The sequence below is a fragment of the Pongo pygmaeus genome, chromosome 9, assembly GCF_028885625.2.
Source record: "Pongo pygmaeus isolate AG05252 chromosome 9, NHGRI_mPonPyg2-v2.0_pri, whole genome shotgun sequence".
NCBI classification, from domain to species: Eukaryota; Metazoa; Chordata; class Mammalia; order Primates; family Hominidae; genus Pongo; species Pongo pygmaeus.
The window spans coordinates 7,888,794-7,912,955 of record NC_072382.2 but is presented as its reverse complement, the minus strand read 5'-3'; the positions used below and the strand labels follow the sequence as shown (position 1 = coordinate 7,912,955).

At 40.5% G+C, this 24,162-nt stretch overlaps 1 protein-coding gene and 1 long non-coding RNA gene across 13 annotated transcripts in view; one reads left to right on the top strand and one right to left on the bottom strand.

Moving 5' to 3' along the window:
* TOP6BL (TOP6B like initiator of meiotic double strand breaks) overlaps positions 1–24,162 on the top strand; it is a 99,634-nt gene that overhangs the window by 24,478 nt on the left and 50,994 nt on the right. For 6 of the 10 annotated variants that reach the window (XM_063671675.1, XM_063671674.1, XM_054441754.2 and 3 more), the window contains 2 exons: positions 16,334–16,393; positions 18,534–18,643. In XM_063671675.1, coding sequence (XP_063527745.1) covers positions 16,334–16,393; positions 18,534–18,643 — 170 coding nt within the window. The remainder of the gene's footprint in view (positions 1–16,333; positions 16,394–18,533; positions 18,644–24,162) is intronic. The other 4 variants (XM_063671676.1, XM_063671677.1, XM_063671682.1 and 1 more) reach the window with 1 other exon arrangement.
* The window catches only part of LOC129009063 (uncharacterized), a 56,366-nt gene continuing 51,122 nt past the window's right edge, over positions 18,919–24,162 (bottom strand). For all 3 annotated transcript variants that reach the window (XR_008492616.2, XR_008492615.2, XR_010127679.1), the window contains exon 5: positions 18,919–19,062. This is a non-coding gene — a long non-coding RNA (uncharacterized LOC129009063). The remainder of the gene's footprint in view (positions 19,063–24,162) is intronic.

Sequence of the window (24,162 nt, the reverse complement as noted above, 5' to 3'; positions counted from 1 at the left end):
TACATTCTGAAAAATGGTCAGATGACATCACATAGAAAAATTACCTCAAAATGGATCAAAGAACTAAAACTATAAAACTCTTAGAAAGGTTTAAATCTTCATGACCTTGGATTAGGCAGTGTTTTCTTGGATATGACATTTAAAGCACAAGCAATGAAAGGAAAAGTAGAGAAATTGGATTTAATCAGTATTAAAAACTCTTATGCTTCAAAAGATGATACTAAGAAAGTGAAAAGATCAATTATACCTAAAAAAAAAAAGCTGGAAAATGAAGGTCTCTAGTTCCAAAACTCAGAAAAAAAAGGTGAAAAAATAATCCACAGATAAGAAAAGTCTAGCATCCAGTGTACATATAGAACTTATAAAACAACAATTAAAGGACAAATAGCAAAATTCATATGGTAAAGCCCCAACCCCCAGTGTGATAGTATTTGGAGATGGGGCCTTTGGGAGGTAAGTGGGGTTAGATTAGATCATGAGGGTTGGGCCTTCATGAGATTAGCGGTTTTATAAGAAGAGGAAGGGAGAGAGAGATTATTCTCTTTTTCCCTCTCCCTCCCTTGTATCCACCAAGGAAAGGCCATGTGAGGACACAATGAGAAGGCAGCTATCTGAAAGCCAGGAAGAGAGCCCTCATCAGGAACCAAATCAACTGGCACCTTGATCTTGGCCTTCCCAGCCTTCAGAATTGTGAGAAATAAATTTCTCTTGTTTAAGCTACCTAGTTTATGGTCTCTTGTTATGGCGGCTTGAGTGGACTAAGACAACATTTATCCTAAAAAGATATACACATGGCCAATAAACCCATGAAAAGATAGATGCTCAGCATCATTAGTCATTAGGGAAAAATGCAAGTCAAAAACATAATGAGGCCAGGCATGGTGGCTCATGCCTGTAATACCAGCACTTTGGGAGGCTGAGGTGGGAGGATCACCTGAGGTCAGGAGTTGGAGACCAGCCTGGCCAACATAGTGAACCCTCGTCTCTACTAAAAATACAAAAATTAGCTAGGCGTGGTGGCCGGTGCCTGTAATCTCAGCTACTTGGGAGGCTGACCCGGGAGAATGGCTTGAACTCAGAAGGTGGAGGTTACAGTGAGCTGAGATCATGCCACTGCACTCCAGCCTGGGTGACAGAGCCAGACTCTATCTCAAAACAAATGAACACACACCAGTGGTAATATGAAATTGAAGTTTTTTAAACTCCATCTTCCCCTTTACTTCCCTCTTCTCTTTCCTGACACCCCTTCTGGCCTCCTTACCCATCGTTGGCCACTTAGCATAGTATAATCCCCTGCTGCCTTGACTTTCTACTTTATCTTTCTTATCAGTCTCCAGGCTTGGGTAATCGCCATTATTATTATTTTTTCATTCTGATTTCCAAGCTGCCAAGTGTTACTTGTGTAAATCATAAAACTGAATGTTGGGTACGCTATAAATTTAAGCAGAATTTCTAACTTCTTGGGGTTGTTCAGTACTCTTTTGTCTTGTGTATCCTTTTATATAATTCCCATAGTGTATATTTCAAATTACCTGACACTCATCTAAATAAATGTCTTTACCTTCTATTTTTCTGAAAAAGTTGAGGTTATCCAAATGGCACTTCTTCCGGATTTCTTTTCTTTTCTTTCTTTTTTTTAGAGATCTTGCGACATTGCCCAAGCTGGTCTTGAACTCCTGGGCTCAAGCAATCCTCCCACCTCAGCCTCCCAAAGTGCTGAGATTACAGGCATGAGCCACCATCCTCAGCCATTCCAATTTCTTTTTAAGAAATTTAAATTTGAGGCTGGGCGTGGTGGCTCATGCCTGTAATCCCAGCACTTTGGAAGGCCGAGGTGGGCGGATCATGAGGTCAGGAGATCGAGACCATCCTGGCTAACATGGTGAAGCCCCGTCTCTACTGCAATAGAATGTGGCTGCGATGCTGGCTTTGCAACTTCAAGAGATGCTCTGCACCCTTACACTTCTCAGCCAATTTGTGGAAGAAGTGGCCCACGCCTTCCAGTGCCACATCATTGCAGTCAAAATAGAAGCCCAGAATGAGAGAGATGTAGGAGGCCTACAGATACAAATTGACCAGGCGATTGACAGCTGCCTCTAACTCGATGAAACAATTCTGAGGAGTCTAGTTGGCAAGAAGGAGCTAACCACAAAAACAGTGTTGGCTGGTCTCAGAAGCAGGAGATGGCTGAGAAGATGATCCTGGAGGTTGCAAGTGGAGAGGACATTGGAGGGCAGTTGGAGGCTGGAAGAGAGGGAGTCCCTGGGTTTGTTCCATCCAAATACTATTGAAGCAAGAGACAGATGTGTGGGACTGCCAAATGCACTGCCAGAACATCCATGAACAGCTCATGGTTCAAGAAGTAATTTCAACTTTAAAGGCTTATTATTTAAGAAATACATTTTATAAGACTATAGCTGCCATAGATAGTGAGTAGAGTCAATTGAAAACCTTCTGGAAAGGAGTCACCATTCTAGATGCCATTAAGAGCATTCATCATTCATAGGAGGAGGTCAAAACATCAACATTAACAGGAGTTTGGAAGAAGTTGATTCCAACCCTTATGGATGACTTTGAGGGGTTCAAGACTTCAGTGGAAGGGTTAACTGTAAATGTGGCCCGGCCAGTAAGTGGTATTTTTTTAAGAGTTTCATTTTCCAACTGTTTCTTGCTAGTATTTGAAATACAATTGATGTTTATATATTTTTCAAGCTTGCTAAACTAGCCTGGGAAACATAGTAAGGCTCCATATCTACAAAACATTTCTAAAAGTTAGTTGGGCATGGTGCTGCATGCCTATAGTCCTAGCTACTCAGGAGGCTGAAGCAGAAGGATTGATTGAAACCAGGAGTTGGAGGGTACAGTGAGCTATAATTTTGCTACTGCACTCCAGCCTGGGAGACAGAGCAAGACCCTATCTCAAAAAATAAAAATCTTGGCCGGACACCGTGGCTCATGCCTGTAATTTCAGCACTTTGGGAGGCTGAGGCGGGCAGATCATCTGAGGTCAGGAGTTCGAGACCAGCCTCGCCAACATGGCGAAACCCCGTCTCTACTAAAAAATACAAAAATTAGCTGGGTCCTTTCTTCCCAGCTACTCCAAAGGCTAAGGCAGCAGAATCAGTTGAACCTGGGAGGTGGAGGTTGCAGTGAGCTGAGATCATGCCACTGTACTCCAGCCTGTATTGTTAGATTTGATTTGCCATAATTTTATTAAGAATTTTTGCATCTATGTTCACAAAGGATATGTGTAATTTTCTTTTCTTGTAATGTCTTTGTCTTTTTTTGGTACAAGTAATACTGGCCTCATAGAATGACTTTGGACATATTCTCTGTTCTTCAATTGCCTAGAAGAGTTTGTAGAAGATATTATTGCTTCCTTAAATATTTGGTACAATTTCTTCCTTAAATATTTGGTGCAAATCATCAAGGAAGCCATCTGGGCCTGACTTTTTCCTTCCTGGGAAATATTTTAACTACAAATTCAATTTATTTAATAATTATACAGTCTCTCTCTCTCTCTCTCTTTTTGAGACATGGTCTCTGTCGCCCAGGCTGGAGTATGGTGGGGCGATCTCAGCTCATTGCAGCTTTGACCTCCCTGGCTCAAGCGATCCTCCTGCCTCAGAGTCAGGACTATAGGCATGCACCACCACACCTGGTTTGTATTTTTTGTAGAGACAGGGTCTCACTGTGTTGCCTAGGCTGGTCTGGAACTCCTGGGCTCAAGCAATCCTCTTGCCTCAGCCTCCTAAAGTGCTGGGATTATAGGCACGTACCACTGCACCTGGCCTCTTTTTTTTCCTGAGTAAGCATGGGTAATTTGTGTCAGGAATTTGTCCATTTTATCTAAGTTATTGGGTTATTGACATATAATTGTTCATAATTTTCCTTATTATCTTTCTAATGTTTGTAGAATCTCTAGCAATATCCCCTTTCTTACTCCCTGGTGTTGGTTATTTATATCTTCTCTTTTATTTTCCTTGATCAGTCTGGCTAGAACCAGGTTCTTCCTGTTGTTCTATTTCATTCATTTACACTCTGATCTTTTATTCTTCCTTTTGCTTGTTTGGTGTCTTACTTGCTCTTCTGTTTCTAGTTTTATAAAGTGAAAGCTGCAATCATTGATTAGAGACAATTCTTTTCTATGCTAAAGTCATAATGACATTTTATGTAATTTCTTTTTTCTTTTTTTTTGAGACAGAGTCTCGCTCTGTTGCTCAGGCTGGAGTGCAGTGGAGTGATCTCAGCTCACTGCAACCTCTGCCTCCCAGGTTCAAGCGATTCTCCTGCCTCAGCCTCCCCGAGTAGCTGGGATTACAGGCCCCCCTCCACCAAGCCCAGCTAATTTTTGTATTTTTAGTAGAGACACCATGTTGGCCAGGCTGGTCTCAAACTCCTGACCTCAGGTGATCCACCCGCCTTGGCCTCCCAAAGTACTGGAATTATAGGTGTGAGCCACCATGCCCGGCCTATATAATTTCTTCAATAGTGCTAAAGTTTTAAATTTATATTTATTATTATATCTAGTGAATCTGGAATTTATTTTTGTTTTGCTTTGCTAACCAGCTGATTTAATGGAGTTTATTTTTATTTTATTTATGATGTAAGTTAGGAATCTAATTTAAATCCTTTTCCAAACAGATTGCTACTTGTCCCAACTCAGTTTATTATTGAATAGTACTTTACCCAGTAATTTATATTATTATTCTGTCATATACTAAGATTCTATATATGCTTGGGTCTGTTTCTGGGTAATCTAGTCTTTATCTCTGTGCCTGGGCCAGTATTGTAGAGTTTTATTTCCTAAAGCTTTAGAATAAATCTTGCCATATGATAGGGCAAATCTCTCATCCTTGTTTTTCTTTTTCAGAATCATCTTTGGTGTTTTTTTGTTTTGTTTTGTGCTTTTGACAAAGTCTTGCTGTGTCACCCAGGCTGGAGTGCAGTGGCACAATATCGGCTCACTGCAAGCTCCGCCTCCCAGGTTCACTCCATTCTCCTACCTCAGCCTCCCGAGTAACTGGGACTACAGGTGCCCGCCACCACGCCTGGCTAATTTTTTTGTTTTTTTGTTTTTTTTGTTTCTTTTGTATTTTTAGTAGAGACAGGGTTTCACTGTGTTAGCCAGGATGGTCTCGATCTCCTGACCTCGTGATCCGCCCGCCTTTGCCTCCCAAAGTGCTGGGATTACAGGCGTGAGTCACTGCGCCTGACCTTGTCTTTGGTTTTTAAAACCTTTACTCTTGGCTATGAGTTTTATAATTAGTTAAGTTCCAGGCTGGACATGGTGGCTCACGCCTGTAATCCTAGCACTTTGGGAGGCCAAGGCTGGCAGATCACCGGAGGTGGGAGTTAGTGACCAGCCTGGCCAACATGGTGAAACCCTGTCTCTATTCAAAATGCAAAAATTAGCCGAGCATGGTGGCGGGCACCTGTAGTCCCAGCTACTCCGGAAGCTGAGGTGAGAGACTCACTTGAACCCAGGAGGCAGAGGTTGCAGTGAGCTGAGATCGCGCCACTGCACTCCTGCCTGGGTGACAGAGTGAGACTCTGTCTCAAAAAAAAAAAAAAAAAAAGCTCCACAAAAAAATCTTGTGATTTTGATTGCTATTAAATAGAATTATAGATTAATTTGGTGGCAATGAACATTTTTAGCATTGTTTTTGTGAGATGATATAGCTTGTCATTTATTTAGATTTTTCTTTTAAAAATGTTATTTAATTTTAGTTGTCACACTTAAGAGATAGGCACTATAAGGGAGAATAAGGGGCTCGACCAAGAGCAAATGTCTATAAGCCAAAGTCTGCCTGACTTTAGAGACCATTTTGCCAGATGTTATTATTTATTCAAAATATTGCCTGCTCTTCTTCTGGGAGAATTATATTTTTTGCCCTGTGAGTATAAGGCTGGGTCATGTAACTTGCCAGGGCCAATGACATGTGAGTGGAAGTGACATGTGTCGCCTTCCAGGAGAAGCTTTAAGAGTCTATGTGTATTTTGCTGGTAGCTTCTTTTCCTTTGCCATGAGGCTAGGATGTCTCAGATGAGGGGGTACTCCTTTAGCCCGGGTCTTGCTTGGATGTGGCTCTTGTTGGCTTTGAGTTCACTTGTGGTTCTGCAACCTCTTAACTGGCTTCTGGAGTTCTCACAAAAGATAATTTGATATTGCTGTTGAGTTGGTTTTTCTGTGGGGGAAACGAGGGCCTGGGGCTTCCTATCCCACCATCTTGCTGTCATCATTCCTATTTAGATCTTTTATGTTAACACTTTAAAATTCTTTTCATAATGGTCTTAGATATCTTTTGCTATATTTATTTCTATAGTCTTATAGTTTTTGTTGCTATTATGAATGGTATTCATTTTTTTCAACCCTACTCTATTAATCCCTTATTAATTTGGATAATTTATCTGTGGATTCTTTTGGATCCTCTATATGGACACTCAAAGCATCTCTAAATTATGACAACTCCATCTTTTCCTCTTCAATCCTTATGTGGCTTACTTCTTTTTTTTTTTTTGAGACAGAGTCTCACTCTGTCACCCAGGCTGGAGTGCAGTGGCGTGATCTCGGCTCACTGCAACCTCCGCTTCCCGGGTTCAAGTGATTCTCCTACCTCAGCCTCCTGAGTAGCTGAGACTACAGGCATGCACCACCATGCCTGGGTAACTTGTGTATTTTTAGTAGAGATGGGATTCTACCATGTTGGCTAGCCTGGTCTCGAACTCCTGACCTCAAGTGATCTGCCTGCCTCGGCCTCCCAAAATGCTGGAACTACAGGCATGAGCCATCACACCTGGCATATGGCTTACTTCTTTTCCTTGTCATATTGTATTGGATAGAATAGTACTAGTATTAAATAGAATAGCAGGGGTAATATTAGGCATCTGTCTTGCTTTCCTTAAACAAGGAAATTAAACAAGGAAGGATTATTTAAAAGTCTACCATTGGCCGGGAGCAGTGGCTCATGCCTGTAATCCCAGCACTTTGGGAGGTCAAGACTGGAAGATCATTTGAGGCCAAGAGTTCGAGACCAGCCTGGTCAACATAGCAAGTCCCCATCTCTTAAAAGAAAAAAAAGTCTATTATTAAGTATATTTGCAATAGTTTTTGTACCTGCTCCTGTTAAGTTTAGGAAATTCTTTTCTATTCCTAATTTGCCAACATGTTTGTTATGAATTAGTGCTGTATTTCCTAAAATGCTTTTTCTAGGCCAGGCACAGTGGCTTATGCTAGTAATCCCAGCACTTTGGGAGGCCAAGACGGGAGGATCACTTGATGCTGGTAGTAGAAGACCAGCCTGGGCAGCATGGCAAGACCCAGTCTCTACAAAAAAATACAAAAATTAGCTGGGCATGGTGGTGTGCACCTGTAGTGTCCCAGCTTCTTGGGAGCCTGGGACAGAAGGATAGTTTGGCCCCAAGAGGTGGAGGCTACATTGAGCCAGAATCATGCCCATCATGTTTTTTTAATACTGTTGTAATCACTATATATATATATAATGTTGTCCTATGTCTTTTTTTACTTAACATAAGCATTTTTCATGTTGTGACATAGTCTTCTAGTCATTATTTTAATGGCTAAATTATCCATCAAGATGTATCATAAATTAGCCATTTTTCTATTAATAGACATTTAGGTTTGTTCTTTTTTTCCCCCCATTATTATGAATAGCAGGATAGTTTAGTGTCTAGGAGATTATACTGTGTGTTCTTGAACAAGTTTTTGATCTTTTGAAAGCACCTACCTCATAAAATTGTTTTGAGGATTAAGTGAAGTAACACGTATAATGCATGTAGCACAGTGGTTATTCTGAATACACAGTTCTCAATAAGTGCTAATATCACTGGAATGAATACTTTAATGCATATAGCTTTTTACTATATTGAAAATTTTAGGATTAATTTTATGAGATAGAATTAACTTGATCAAAGTCTGTGTACATTTTTATGGCTCTGAAATTGCTTTGTAAAAGTGTCGGCCAGGCGTGGTGGCTCATACCTGTAATCCCATCACTTTGGGAGGCTGACATGGGTGGATCACTTGAGTTCAGGAGTTCAAGACCAGCCTGCTAACATGGTGAAACCCCGTCTCTACTAAAAATACAAAAAAATAGCCTGTAGTCCCAGCTACTCGGGAGGCTGAGGCAAGGGAATCACTTGAATCTGGGAGGTGGAGGTTGCAGTGAGCCAAGATCGCACCACTGCACTCCAACCTGGGCATCAAAGCGAGACTCCATCCCCCCAAAAAAAGTTGTGTCATGTAATGCTAACATTTGTAGCAAAGTTACCAATTTCACTGTACTTTGCTAGCATTGGGAATTTCAATTACTTAAAATATTTAAGCTAATTTACAAGTTAATGAGATAGTTAAAAGTTTATATTTATCTGAACCTTTTAATAAGTGTTTACCACTTCTATTTTCTGTTTTCTGAACTTTGTGTCTTTTTTTTTCTTTCTTTCTTTCTTTCTTTTTTTTTTTTAAGAGACAGTCTCAAACTCCTGGGCTCAAGTGATTCTCCTGCCTCAGCCTCCCAAATTGTTGGGATTACGGACTTGAGCCACTGCACCCAGCCTTCTCCATGTTTTTAGGGACAAACTTCTAGGATGAAATTTAGGATGAATTAAGTCATTAGCTTGACACCATGATGTACAAATCCCTGAATTTCAATTTCATTGTTATAATGCCATTGTTTCAAGATGCTCAGTTGGCTATGGAAAGATAGGTCATTTATTCCAGCTACTCAGGGGGATCTTTTGAGCTCAAGAGGTCAAGGCTACAGTGAGCTGCGATCACAGCACTGCACTCTAGCCTGGGCAACAAAGTGAGACTGTCTCCAAAAATAAAATATAAAGTTTATATGGAAAGAAAAAGACCCAGAATAGCCAACTCCATATTGAAGAATAAAGTCAGGGGAGTGGCACTACCTGACTTCAAGACTTATAAAGCTACAGTAGTTAGCCCAAGGTAATTTATAGATTCAGTGCCATCCCCATCAAGCTACCAATGACTTTCTTCACAGAACTGGAAAAAACTGCTTTATTCATATGGAACCAAAAAAGAGCCTGCATTGCCAAGTCAATCCTAAGCCAAAAGAACAAAGCTAGGGGCATCACGCTACCTGACTTCAAACTATACTACAAGGCTACAGTAACCAAAACAGCATGGTACTGGTACCAAAACAGAGATGTAGACCAATGGAACAGAACAGAGCCCTTAGAAATAATGCCACATATCTACAACTATCTGATCTTTGACAAACCTGACAAAAACAAGCAATGGGGAAAGGATTCCCTATTTCATAAATGGTGCTGGGAAAACTGGCTAGCCATATGTAGAAAGCTGAAACTGGATCCCTTCCTTACACCTTATACAAAAATTAATTCAAGATGGATTAAAGACTTACATGGTTAGACCTAAAACCATAAAAACCCTAGAAGAAAACCTAGGCAATACCATTCAGGACATAGGCATGGGCAAGGACTTCATGTCTAAAACACCAAGAGCAATGGCAACAAAAGCCAAAATTGACAAATGGGATCTAATTAAACTAAAGAGCTTCTGCACAGCAAAAGAAACTACCGTCAGAGTGAACAGGCAACCTACAGAATGGGAGAAAATTTTTGCAACCTACTCATCTGACAAAGGGCTAATATCCAGAATCACAATGAACCCCAACAAATTTACAAGAAAAAAACAACCCCATCAAAAAGTGGGCGAAGGATATGAACAGACACTTCTCAAAAGAAGACATTTATGCAGCCAAAAAACACATGAAAAAATGCTTATCATCACTGGCCATCAGAGAAATGCAAATCAAAACCACAATGAGATACCATCTCACACCAGTTAGAATGGCAATCATTAAAAAGTCAGGAAACAACAGGTGCTGGAGAGGATGTGCAGAAATAGGAACACTTTTACACTGTTGGTGGGACTGTAAACTAGTTCAACCATGGTGGAAGTCAGTGTGGTGATTCCTCAGGGATCTAGAACTAGAAATACCATTTGACCCAGCCATCCCATTACTGGGTATATACCCAAAGGAGTATAAATCATGCTATAAAGACATGTGCACATGTATGTTTATTGTGGCACTATTCACAATAGCAAAGACTTGGAACCAACCCAAATGTCCAACAATGATAGACTGGATTAAGAAAATGTGGCACATATACACCATGGAATACTATGCAGCCATAAAAAACGATGAGTTCATTTCCTTTGTAGGGACGTGGATGAAGCTGGAAACCATCATTCTCAGCAAATTATCGCAAGGACAAAAAACCAAACACTGCATGTTCTCACTCATAGGTGGGAATTGAAAAATGAGAACACATGGACACAGGAAGGGGAACATCACACACCAGGGCCTGTTGTGGGGTGGGGGGAGGGATAGCATTAGGAGATATACCTAGTGTTAAATGATGAGTTACTGGGTGCAGCACACCAACATGGCATATGTATAGATATGTAACAAACCTGCACGTTGTGCACATGTACCCTAAAACTTAAAGTATAATTAAAAAAAAAAAAGACACTGTGGTATTGGCAAAAGAATAGGTAAATAGTTTTTTTTTTGCTCAATTTTGAGTATTTTTAAATACTCAAATACTTATAATTCCCTGCCTTATGAGATTATTTTTGCTCTGAAAAGCTAGCTGTCAAGAAAAATTCAAGGAAAAAAATAGTCTTTTATATTCACTTATTTATGATTTCTGGTGCTCTTCATTTCTTCCTGTATAGCTGGGTTTCCATCTTCAGCCTAAAAAAAATCCTTTAGCAAATCTTCTAGCAGCAGATTATTTCATCTTCTATCTTAAAATGCCTTTACCTTAACCTCATTTTTAAAGGATATTGCACTGGAATATCTGGCTTGATAGTTTTCTCCTTTTCAACATTTTGAAAGATGTTGTCAGTTGTCTTCTGTGCTTTATTGTTTTTATTTATTTATTTTTTTTTTTTTTTTTGGAGACAGGGTCTCACTCTCTCACCCAGGCTGGAGTGCAGTGGCGTGATTTCGGCTCACTGCAACCTCTGCCTCCCGGGTTCAAGTGATTCTTGTGCCTCAGCCTCCTGAGTAGCACCGGGATTACAGACATGTGCCACCACACCTGGCTAATTTTTTGATTTTTAGTAGAGACAGGGTTTTGCCATGTTGACCAGGCTGGTCTTGAACTCCTGGCCTCAAGCAATTCACCTACTTTGGCCTCCCAAAGTGCTGGGATTATAGGCATGAGCCACCGTGCCTGGACCTGGCCTTTATTGTTTATGGTAAGAAGTCAGCTGTGATTCATATTATACGTCCTCTGTATATAATGTGTGCTTTTCCTCTGGCTTCTTTCAATATTTTATCTTTATCTTTGGTTTTTATCATTTTGACTATTATATACCTAGGTGTGATTTTCTTTGCATTTATCCTCCTTGAGGTTTGCTGAGCTTTTCACATCTTAATATTTTTCATGAAATCTTAGGGAATTTTGTCCATGGTTTCTTGATGTTTTTCTTGTCCTATTCTCATTTTATTCTCCTATCCTCCTCCTGGGACTCCCATTACACATATTTTAGACTGGTCGATATTTTCCTACAGGTTTCTAAGACTTTATTCATTTTTCTTCAGTCTTTTTTTTCTTTATTCTCCAGATTGGATAGTTTTTGTTATTTGTCTTCAGTGATTTTACTGACTCTTCTGTCACCTCTAATCTGCTATTAAACCTATCCAGTGAATTCTTCATTTCAATTATTTAGCTTTTCAGTTATAGAATTTCTTTTTGGTTCTTTTGTATAGTGTTATCTGCAGACATTTCCTATCAGTTCACTCATTAAGGCCGCTTTTAAGCCTTTGAACATATTTATAATAGATTCTTTGAAGTCTTTCCTAAATGTAATATCTGTACCATATCAGGTTCTGTTTCTTTTCTTTTTTCAGAGACAGGGTCTCACTCTGTCACCAGGCTGAAAAGTGCAGTGGTACAGTCATAGCTCCTGCAGCCTCCAACTCCTGGGCTCAAGTGATCCTCCCACCTCAGCCTCTTGAGTAGCTAGGACCACAGGCATGTACCACCATGCCCAGCTAATTTTTAAATTTTTTTGCAGAGACGAGTCTTTCCATGTTGCCTAGGCTAGTCTCAAACTCCTGGCCTCAAGCGATCTCCCTGCCTTGGCCCCTCAAAGTTCTGGGATTATAGGCATGAGCCTGGCCCTCAGGTTCTGTTTCTATTAGTTGCTTTTTTTCCCCCTTGACTGTGGGTTATAATTTCCTATTTCTTTGCATATTTAGTACATTTTTGTTTTATACTGGGCAATATGATCATATTCTATATTGTGTTATCTATCTCTGGAGAGTATTAATTTTTGCTCTAGTAGGCTATACGCCTTGACCTTGTGCAGGCTTGTTTTTATGCATTTTAAAGGGTAGGTCTGTAGAAAGCCAATGCATTTTTCAAACTCTTCTAATTTGATACCATTTAGCCTCCAAACTCTATCTCCTCTGTGGATTTTGTCAAGGAATGGCTTTAGACTTTTTTGGGGTGGGTCTAGAGCAGACTTTCATCGACAGTATGGTTTTTATTACTAAAGCATTATCTGTGGGGCATCTCAGCTAGACACCAGCAGTTTTAACAAGGTCTCCCCATTTCTAGCTAGGCCTGAAGGCCAACATTTTTCAGGACTGGAAAATCTTGCTAGTATCTTGTTACATTCTCAACTCCGTAGCACTTGCTCTTTGGGAAATCATATGTAGTCTCACTCTCTGCATGGATAGTCCAGACCTTGGCCAAGGACTCACGGGGAGCTCCTACACAGACTTTAGTACCTACTCTTTGTATCTCCCTCTTCTCCAGTGCCCTGCCCTGCAGATTCCAGGTACTTTCACAAGTCCAAAATCTATTCTCTGCCTCCTCAGCTTAGTGGGACCACTGTCCTCTGCTTGGGTTCCATGTCCCTGTTCTGTAGATGGGAAAATTTCCCCAGGCAGATACCCAGGGAAATAACAGGACTAACCTGGTGAGTTTCCCTTCTCCCAAGGGATTGTAACCTTGTGGTATCTATTGTCCAGTGCCTGAAAACAACTGTCTCATGTATTTTATCCAGTTTTATAGTAGTTTTTGGTTTGAGGGCTCATTTGGTTATTTCATTAATGCTGGGAGGAGAAGCCCCAGTACATGGTTTTGCTATGTGTTCGTAATGTCATCTGATTGAAAATTTTCTGTCTACTTCATCTTTAACAGTTGAAGACCTATGTGAAGAGGTAACTTGATACTGATAATGATCTCTCATTCTTCCTCCTTATCCCCACATGATCTCAGCAAAAATGTAAACTCATGTTTAAATGGACATGGTGGTTTGTTTAGTGGTTATTTGAGTGAGGACTTTTAGATGGTAAACATTTTAAGTCTCTCATTTTGTCATGGTAGTTTGGCTCTCTTAAAAGTTCAGATTTGGCTGGGTGAGGTGGCTCATGCCTGTAATCCCACCACTCTGGGAGGTTGAGGCAGGAAGATCTCTCGAGACAAGCCTGGGCAACATAGTGAGACCCTGTATCTACAAAAAATTACAACAATTTCCCTAAACAGTTTAATATAAAGAAAAAAAAATTAGCTGGGCATTGTGTACACCTGTAGTTCTAATGAGTTGGGAGGCTGAGGTAGGAGGATCCTTTGATCCCGGGAGTTGGAGGCTGCAGTGAGCTATGATCACACCACTGCACATAGCCTGGGCCACAGAACATGATCCTGTCTCAGATAGACAGACAGACAGACAGACAGATAGATAGATGATAGGTAGGTAGATAGATAAAGTAAGTAAGTAAAAGAGTCCAGATTCAAAGTTACTTCAGATCTTTGACGATAGTACTGGATCATCTTCTGACATTTAGCATTGCTAACTCAGGGTTTTTTTTTTTTTTGCTAATTTAATTTTTTTGGTAGCTTGTAGGGCTTTCTGCTTATCCTTGTTATTTTGGGTTTCATTGTGATGTGTTAACTATGTGGCTTTTTTAATTTTTGCTTTTGCCTTGTTTTTTCGAAATTTAGCCTGCTTGACGTTTGGTAAAATTGTTCAGATAGCACTTACATCTGTCTTTGTTTTATATTTCTCAGTCATTATTTCTTCTGGATCTATTTTTAATGTCTCTTGCCTTTTCTTCTTTTAATTGATATAAAATTCATATACCATAAACACAACCATTTTAAAGTATACAATTTGGTGGTTTTTAGTATATTTTCGGGGTTGTATAACTAATATTTTTTGGCAGGGTCTCACTCTGTCACCCAGGCAGGAGTGCAGAGGCGTGATCATGGTTCACTGCAGCCTCGACCTCCTGGACTGAGGTAATCCTCCCACTTCAGCCCTCTAAATAGTTGGGACTAGAGCTGTATACCACCACACCTAGTTAATTTTTTTGTTTTTGTTTTTTTGTTTGTTTTTTGTTTTGTTTTTGTTTCTGAGATGGAGTCTCGCTCTGTTGCCCAGGCTGGAGTGCAGTGGCGCGATCTCGGCTCACTGCAAGCTCCGCCTCCCGGGTTCATGCCATTCTCCTGCCTCAGCCTCCCAAGTAGCTGGGACTACAGGCGCCTGCCACCAAGCCTGGCTAATTTTTTTTTTGTATTTTTAGTAGAGACAGAGTTTCACTGTGTTAGCCAGGATGGTCTCGATCTCCTGACCTCGTGATTCGCCCACCTTGGCCTCCCAAAGTGCTGGGATTACAGGCGTGAGCCACTGCACCCTGCCATGTTTTTGTATTTTTTATAGAGATGGGGTTTTGCCAAGGGGTGGTCTCAAACTTCTGGGCTCAAGCGATCCTCCCGCCTTGGCCTCCCAAAGTGCTGGGACTATAGGCATGAGCCACTGCTTCCTGCCTGTATAACTATTATCACTATCCAATTCCAGTACATTTTCATCCAGAAAAAGAAACTGTGTACTCATTAGCAGTCACTCTGCTTACTTTCATTCTCTATGCCTTGGCAAACACTAATCTACTTTCTGTCTCTGTCGATTTGCTTATTTTGGACATCTCATATAAATAGAATCATACAATATGTAGCATTTTGTATGTGGGTTCTTTAAGCATTATATTTTCAAGGCCTATCCATGTTGTTTCATGTAACAGTACTTCATTTCTTTTTATGGCTGAATATTCCCCATTTGGTTAAGCCATTCATCATTTGATGGACATTTGGGTTGTTTCCACTTTTAGCTGTTGTGAGTAATCCTGCTATGAGCATTCATGTACTAACTTTTCTTTTACATTTGTTCTTTTACTGTGTCCAATCTAACCATCCATAGAGTTTTAATTTCAAACACTGTTATCTTTAATTTCTAAGATTTCTTTTTTTTTTTTTTTTTTTGAGAGTCTCGCTCTATCGCCCGGGCTGGAGTGCAATGGCGTGATCTCAGCTCACTGCAACCTCCACCTCCCCGGTTCTAGCAATCCTCCTGCCTCAGCCTCCCAAGTAGCTGGGATTACAGGTGCCCACCATCACGCCTGGCTAATTTTAAAAATATTTTTAGTAGAGATGGGGTTTCACCATGTTGTCCAGGCTGGTCTTGAACTCCTGACCTCAGGTGATCCACCCACCTTAGACTCCCAAAGTGCTGGAATTACAGGCGTGAGCCGCCGTGCCGGGCCAATTTCCAAGATTTCTAATACCCCATTACTTTCTGTTTAATTTACGACAGTGTTTCCTTGTTTCATGGCTTCTTTTTCTTTTTAAAGGTATAAAATATAGATACTTATTTTAAAATCTCTCCCAGATTGTTCTATTAACTTTATTTCCTTAGGTATAAGTGCATTGGTTGATGTGTATTGTAGTTTTCATGGTATTAATCTTCTTTTCCTGGTAATTTTTAATTAAGAGCTAATTGTTCATGATCGGTTTAATCTGAACACATTTTGTGTTGACAGCTGTCCTGTAGGAGGCTCTCTGAGTTGCTGAGCCTTAGCCTTGTATGATGTATACCTAGGATTAATCTTTGTATGGGTGGTAAGATGCAAAGCTCTTGCATCTTAATAGATTATATAGTTCTGAGTCCTTTCACCACTTACATGAAATGGCTCTATGGCCCTCATCTCGTATCAGTGAGGCTGCTGCCAGAATCCCCTTGGCTGTAACCAACATTCAGGTAGACAGGCAGTACACCTCTAGTCCTTGTTCATGTGTTGGTCCCTTGCTTAGACCTCCTGTGTGTGGCTCTTGCTCTTAAACCTATGAGTGTTACAGTATTAGCTCTATGTTTGTTCCTAGTCTAGGCCCAAATACTATGCATCTTTTTAGTTCTTGTCTACTATTGTGGAATCTCTCTTTTGTTCCCTTTTTGTTGTTCTTTTCAAAGGAGGAGGAAGAAGAACACCTTTCCATTTCTGGTCTACAAAGATTTCTGTCTTCTGGCCAGGTATGGTGGCTTACACCTGTAATCCCAGCACTTTGGGAGGCCAAGGCGGGCAGATCACTTGAGGCCAAGAGTTAGAGACCAGCCTGGCCAACGTGGCAAAACCTGTCTCTACTAAAAATACAAAAATTAGCCAGGCATGGTGGCGCAACCCTGTGATCCTAGTTACTCAGGAGGCTGAGGCAGGAGACTCTGTTGAACCTGGGAGGCAGAGGTTGCTGTGAGCCAAGATCATGCTACTGCACTCCAGCCTGGGTGACAGAGCAAAACTCTGTCTTAAAAAAAAAAAAAAAAAAAAAAAAAAAAAAGATTTCTGTTTGTTTTTTTTTTTCTCACCATGACTATGTATTTATTAAGATTTAAAAATATTTGTATTATTTTATATGTTTGAACAGGAAGATGAGATTTCAGCATATGCACAATTCATCTTGAAATCAAAGGCTTTTACTTAGTTATTGTTTCACCTTTTTACATTTAACTGTAGTCAGCCTATCTGGATTTGTGTGTTTGTGTGTGTGGAGTGAGACTACTGAAATTGATTTCCCCCCAAATATCTACACAATTTATTTTAAATTAGTAAGATTTCTGAAGAATTCAAAGTTATTTACAAACCTTTTCTCATATATCCACATTTACCCCATTTCTGTACTGTCTTACTAATCAAACTGAAATAGGATTCAGGTACAATTTTTTCTTATTTCGCAGAATGGTAATTGAATCACAGGAAAGGGGGGTTGCCTTAGGTCAGAAAGTTGATCAGTGGTGAAACTGAAGATTGACGTAAGACATCCTGGTTTAGTGCTAAGTTCATTAAACTTCAGTGTAGCATACCCTTGCTGTCCTATTATCAAGGGCTTTGTAACTGAATTAGGTTTGCAAAACAAACTAATGGCAAGAAAAATATTACCCATTAAGATTGATAGCTACAATTTTTGTTTTGTTTTTTTTTTTGAGATGGAGTTTTGCTCTTGTTGCCCAGGCTGGAGTGCAATGGCACGATCTTGGCTCACTGCCACCTCCACCTCCCAGGTTCAAGCAAGTCTCCTGCCTCAGCCTCCTGAGTAGCTGGGACTACAGGAGCATGCCACCACACCTGGCTAATTTTTGTTTTATTAGTAGAGACGGGGTTTCACCATGTTGGTCAGGCTGGTCTCTAACTCCCGACCTCAGGTGATCCACCCACCTCGGCCTCCCAAAGTGCTGGAATTACAGGCGTGAGCCACCGTGCCCAGCCGATAGCTAGGATTTGATCTTGGGAATGTCCACACTTTTTTGAGGTGGTTAAAACATTATGAGATATGTAGCATGAATGCCTTAGGAGAAACTTGTGCTGTTATTTTAGGGCATATTTTTATCATCATTAGGTTTTTAAAATTTAATTCTTGTATAATATCAACATTGTCAACCTCAGTAACAAAGCAGGCCAGGCGCGGTGGCTCACGTCTGTAATCCCAGCACTTTGGGAGGCCGAGGCAGGCAGATCACCTAAGATCGGGAGTTCGAGACCAGCCTGGCCAACATGATGAAACCCCATCTCTATTAAAAATACAAAAAAAAAAAAAAAGAAAAAAAACTAGCGGGGCATGGTGGTGCATGCCTCTAATCCCAGCTACTTGGGTGGCTGAGGCATAAGCATCGCTTGAACCCAGGAGGTGGATGTTGCAGTGAGCCGAGGTAGCGCCACTGCACTCCTGCCTGGGTGACAGAGTAAAACTCTGACTCAAAAAAAAAAAAAAGGTACATGCCTGAGAGTCATTCTTGAATTTTTCAGCCTTCAGCTCTAAATTAGTTCATGTACTAGACTTGTGTTTATTACATAATGAGTTGATTTATTTAAAAATAAAAGAATATCAGGACTATCAGTTCTGAAGCTATCTGGCATTAAACATGACCTTGTGGAAATTAACAGAAAATAAAAATTGATTTAGCAAATGTAAAAAATTGAAAAGATGAGCTTAAATGTCCTAATCCCATGAAGTAATTTGCTGATGCACAGCCATTTCCAGTCATATTTTAAATCTTGTAGATAATCTTTTCATCAGGGAAAAGCCTTCTTGGCTCACCAGTTTAATAAACAAATCCAGAAATCCTGGTTCTTATCCAAACTGCTTGTTTGACTTTGTTGCCATTTCTTCTCACACAGAAATACAGTCCATACTGCCCGGAATCTCTGCAAAGCTGACTTGGACTTCAGAGGAAGGCAGCTATTCTCAGGACATGACAGGGGTAACACCCTTCCAGATGATTTTTGAGGCAGGTTTTATTGTGGTCTTATAAATTACTAATGATTTTATTCTTATTTTTCTGCAATCTAATAACAAGAAAGAAAAGCCTAGGTCCATCTTCCAAGCTGAAATGAAATAAGGCAATGGTTCCCAAACTTGCCTGTGCAGACATTAGATCACCTAGGAGCTCCCAAAATACTGTCGTCTGTGTCCCACTCTGAGTGATTGTGATTTAATTGGTCTGGGTGTTGTAATTATTAGTCTTCTTGGGCTGCCATAACAAAATACCACAGACTAGATGGCTTAAGCAATAGAGATTTATTTTCTTACAGTTCTGGAGGCTAGACGTCCAAGATCAAGGTGCTGTCAGGGCTGGCTTGTGGTGAGGCCTCTCTTCTTGGCTTGTAGACTACTGCCTTGTTACTGTGTCCTTACATGGCTTTTTTTCTGCATGTGGATGAAAAGAAAGAGATCTCTAATGTCTCTTTATTTTTATTGAAATTTTTTTTGGTAGAGATGTGGTCTTGCTATGTCGCACAGCCTGGAGTGCAGTGGCTATTCACAGGTGCAGTCATAGCACACTATAGACTTGAACTCCTGAGCTTAAGTGATCTTCCTGCCTCAGCCTGCCAAGTAGCTGGTAGCTGGGACGACAGGTGGGAACTACTGGCACCTGGCTCTGGTGTATCTTTTTATAAGGACACCAGTCCTATTAAGACCTGGGGTCAGGGCCCTACCCTTATGACCTCATTTAATCTTAATAACCTCCTGAGGGCCCTGCCTCCAAACACAGTCACTTTGGGGCTTAGCACTTCAGCATATGGATTTTGAGGGACACATTCAGTCCATAATAGGTATGGCATAGGCTTTGGAACATTTTTTAGATCCCAGGTGATTCCTAATATGCAGATGAATTTGAGAACCACTGAAACAAGCCCTTATTTGAATTTGGATCTCCTAATAAAGAAAATTAAAAGTGACTCCCAGTGCAGATCCTACTTGGATACATTTTTATTAGTTTGGTTTAGAGATCTCTTTATCGACTTATTTGTAGTCCAGATTTATGAGGGTGATAATTCATTCTCCATTCCCTTTAACAGGTCTCTCATCTCCTATTTGCCTTCCTTAGAGTTGGTGGAGACATAACAAATTAGAGTGCTTTAAACATTCTCCCAGGAAGGCCTTGGGCAGCCTTTCTCCATGTTTGAATAATTATATGCTCATTGTGAAAGGAATGGGTATGGTATCAGGACAACAGATATCCCTGGCTGTGCCTTATCTTCTTTAGGAGAATGGAGGGTAAACAATCTGGAGCAATTAATGGTTAGTCAGCTCTAAAACTATTCATGTCAAGTAGCAATAAAAAGGTGATTCCAGTGAACCAAGAAGGGCAATTCTAGGAAATGAGGTTCTGTGTTTCAGTCAGCCTGAACAAGCAGTAAGTTGTATACATAACATTTATATATATTATTTAAACATCCTGACAAGTCTATGAAGTGGGTAGGATGAGGATTATCACCCCATTTTACAGACCAGAAAGTTGAGATTCAAAGAACTTAACTGTCTCTCCCAGTGTCATACAACAGTTAAATGGCAGAATTAGAACTTGAACCAAAATCTGACTCATATAGATCAGGGCTATTTCAATATTTACTTATTCATCCAGACATGTGTGTTTGTTCAAGTCAGTGTCAGTGAGCTAGATACTATCTGTAGGTACAGTGTCTTAAGATATGTTACTTGATCCTGGCCGGGCGCCATGGCTCACACCTGTAATCCCAGCACTTTGGGAGGCTGAGGCGGGCGGATCACGAGGTCAGGAGATTGAGGCCATCCTGGCTAACACGGTGAAACCCCGTCTCTACTAAAAATACAAAAAATTAGCCGCGTGTGAAGGCAGGCGCCTGTAGTCCCAGCTACTCAGGAGGCTGAGGCAGGAGAATGGTGTGGACCCGGGAGGCGGAGCTTGAAGTGAGCCAAGATGGCGCCATTGCACTCCAGCCTGGGCGACAGAGTGAGACTCTGCCTCAAAAAAAAAAAGATATGTTACTTGATCCCAAGGAACTTGGAATATAAATAGAAAGATCAAGAAGTAAACATGTAATTACAATACGGCGTGATTCCCAGGATGGATGATAGAAGTGAGCCCTGAATGCTATGTTAGCATGGAGGAAGGGCACCTAATCCATGGGAAGAGGTCAAAGTCTGGAGGTCTTGATGAGACTGAAAAACGGATTTGCTGGGTGTAGGAGATTCTGACACTTGAAAGAATAGGAAGTTGTTATCAGAGTGATAAAGTTTCTCTTATTTTTTTCTTTATTGCAAAAGTAGTGTTTCCCTCAGAAAAATCAAAGTATGATCAAAACAAACATTTAGAATACACATAATTTGGCCTTTCAAGGCAGCCATTATTAACACCTTGGCGTACATCTTTTCACAATGGAGTGGGACATTTCAATTTAAGATTTTCAGAATGGAACAGTTCCAAGCCATGGCCATGGAAATAGGTGGCTGGGAATGAGTGGAGGTCAAGGTCATTATTGTTGAAGAGGTCAGGGAACTGTGAGACTAAGTTATTGTTTAGGCTAGTTATCTGCTTGGATATGGATGTCAGTCAAGATGATGACAGCATTTGGCATACAGAGGAAAACTGAGCTTAGTGACCAGGAGTCAGCTGGTGATGGAGATGAGAAGTAAAATAATAGTATAGTCAAACGGCATTAGCCTCAAGGGAACAAGGATTTCCTCATGCATTTCTTCCATTATATCTCATTGTTTTTGGTACTGTGCAGCTATGTAGACAATATTTGAATGAAGAGAATGAGAAGAGATAAAAGGGAGATTGTAAAAGATTTCATCATGGATGCCTCAGTTGAGGAGAAAGGTTAAGTAGCAATGTTCACAGCAAAGACTAATAGAGATATCCATGGAAAAGCTATAATAAATGATCCATTAATTTGGGCCTGCGAGGAAAGTTAATTGCAAGGAAGACTGAGGAAAGTTTCATTTAGGAGAGATATTGGGTTTTGTGTTTACGCCCACAGCTAGTCTTACATCTTGGGGTTCATTAGGCTGGGTAACATGTCCCTCCAAAAGCAATCTGATTTTACAAGATCTTCTTGACAGCGTTATCCAGTTCAATATTTATTTTTGTAATAATACTAAGTGATCAAGTGAATGGAGTTATACATATATACATACAAACATATATGCACAAATATATCTATATATTTATACATCTGTACTTCTGTGTGTATGTATCTAAGGTGAGGGGGCAAGAGAGAGAGACAGATTTTCTTCCAGAAAGTGATATAAGGGCTCATGACTCTATAAGTTCATATTTGAAAACATACTTTTATATTCTGTCATATAATTAGACATATTTAAAGGCGAAGGCTAAAACTATATGATTTAATAGTGGTTTCTGCTGTGCAGGGCTGGCAGCATCTATTTTTTTCATAACAGTAAATAAGTAAGTTCACTGCTTCTGTAGGTATGTCAGGCTGGGGTACTGGGTCTCTAACACCAACACCCAACTGTAAAAGGCTTTGTCACCTCTCTCTTCCTCTTTCTAATAATTTTTTTTTTTTTTTTGGGAGGGAGTCTTGCTCTGTGGCCCAGGCTGGAGTGTTGTGGCACGATCTCAGCTCACTGCAAGCTCCGCCTCCCAGGTTCATGCCATTCTCCTGCCTCAGCCTCCTGAGTAGCTGGGACTACAGGCACTCACCACCATGCCTGGCTAATTTTTTGTATTTTTAGTAGAGACAGGCTGTGTTAGCTAGGATGGTCTCGATCTTCTGACCTCATGATCCGCCTGCCTTGGCTTCCTAAAGTGCTGGGATTACAGGTGTGAGCCACCGCACCTGGCCTCCTCTCTCTAATAATTCTATGAGTAGATCTTAAAAGGGTCCTCTAACCCCTTTTAAGGGGTTAGTTGTGTTGTATTAATTATCCTCTCTGACCTGACATTAGTCACTATCCTAACTCTGGGATAGGTGTCGGTCCTTCTGTTGTATTCCTTTAGCACCTCATTTATCTAAATTTCACATTGTCATATAAATTAGTCTGTCTCATCTATTGAACTGTGAACTCTTCTAATTCTGAGATTGTCTTATTTATTTTTATAAGCCCAGGTACATAATAAGCCACATTAATATTTTATGAGTGAGTAAATGCATATATTGAGTAGCCATACATAAGCATTGCTTGTCAGGCTCCATAAAAAATAATGATGGATGATATATTACCCCATTCAGATAGCTACCTGTATACACAGAAAATGAACATTTTTGGAGAGGCAGCATTGCATAGTAGAATGTGGACTTTGGAGTTGTCAGCTCTAGGTCTGAATCCCAGTGCTGCCACTTAGCTAGCTGTGTGTGACCTTGGACAAATTAATTAGCTTATTGAGTCTCATTATCCTCTTCTATAAAATGGAGTTATTTCTTACTTGCATAGAAACTGCTTGGCACGTAGCAAGTATTCAGTAAATATCATCATTATTCATTGTAGCCTCTCTCCAGTAGTTGCTCAAGGAACTTTCACTTCGGTTGTCTTACCGTTAGATATAATTAGCCCTCTCTATGATACGCCCTATAATCACCAAGGTTACAAAACTTTGAAACTGTACCAAGAAGTTGTTTTGGAAGTGGTAAGTACAGAAAACGCTTTAAAGACTTGCTTTTTGGTTTAAACCTTTTATACTAAAATTTTAAAAATGAAGGATGTGACTATGATATGTATACCGACTGCAGTTATTACTTAATTACCACTTAACATGCATGAATAATCCTAGACGTATTTACGGAATTTTCTAATAATCCTCCATCCATTTTGGTAATAATGTTTTTTTTTTTGTTTTTTTTGTTTTTGAGATGGAGTCTCACTCTGTCACCCAGGCTGGAGTGCAGTGGCACGATCTGAGCTCACTGTAACCTCCATTCCAGGTTCAAGTGATTCTCGTGTCTTAGCCTCCCAAGTAGCTGGGATTACAGGCGCATGCCATCATGTTCGGCTAATTTTTTTTGTATTTTTTTAGTAGAGATGGAGTTTCACCATGTTGGCCAGGCTGGTCTTGAACTCCTGACCTCAAGTGATCTGCCCGCCTCAGCATCCCAAAGTGCTGGGATTACAGGCATGAGCCACTGTGCCCAGACCATTTTTGTATAATTTTTTCAAATACTTTTTCAAATACTTTTTTCTTTTTTTGTTTTTTTTTTAGATAGAGTCTTGCTCTGTCACCTAGCCTGGAGTGCAGTGGTATGATCTTGGCTCACTGCAACCTCCGCCTTCCAGGTTCAAGCAATTCTCTGCCTCAGCCTCCCGAGTAGCTGGGATCACAGGCGCCCGCCACCACTCCAGGCTAATTTTTGTATTTTTAGTAGAGACGTGGTTTCATCATCTTGGCCAGCCCTGGTCTTGAACTCCTGACCTCAGGCAATCCACCCACCTTGGCCTCCCAAAGTGCTGAGATTACAGGTGTGAGCCACCGCACCTGGCCCAATTTTTTCTATTTTTAATCCCAACCTATTGCCACAGTTTTTGACT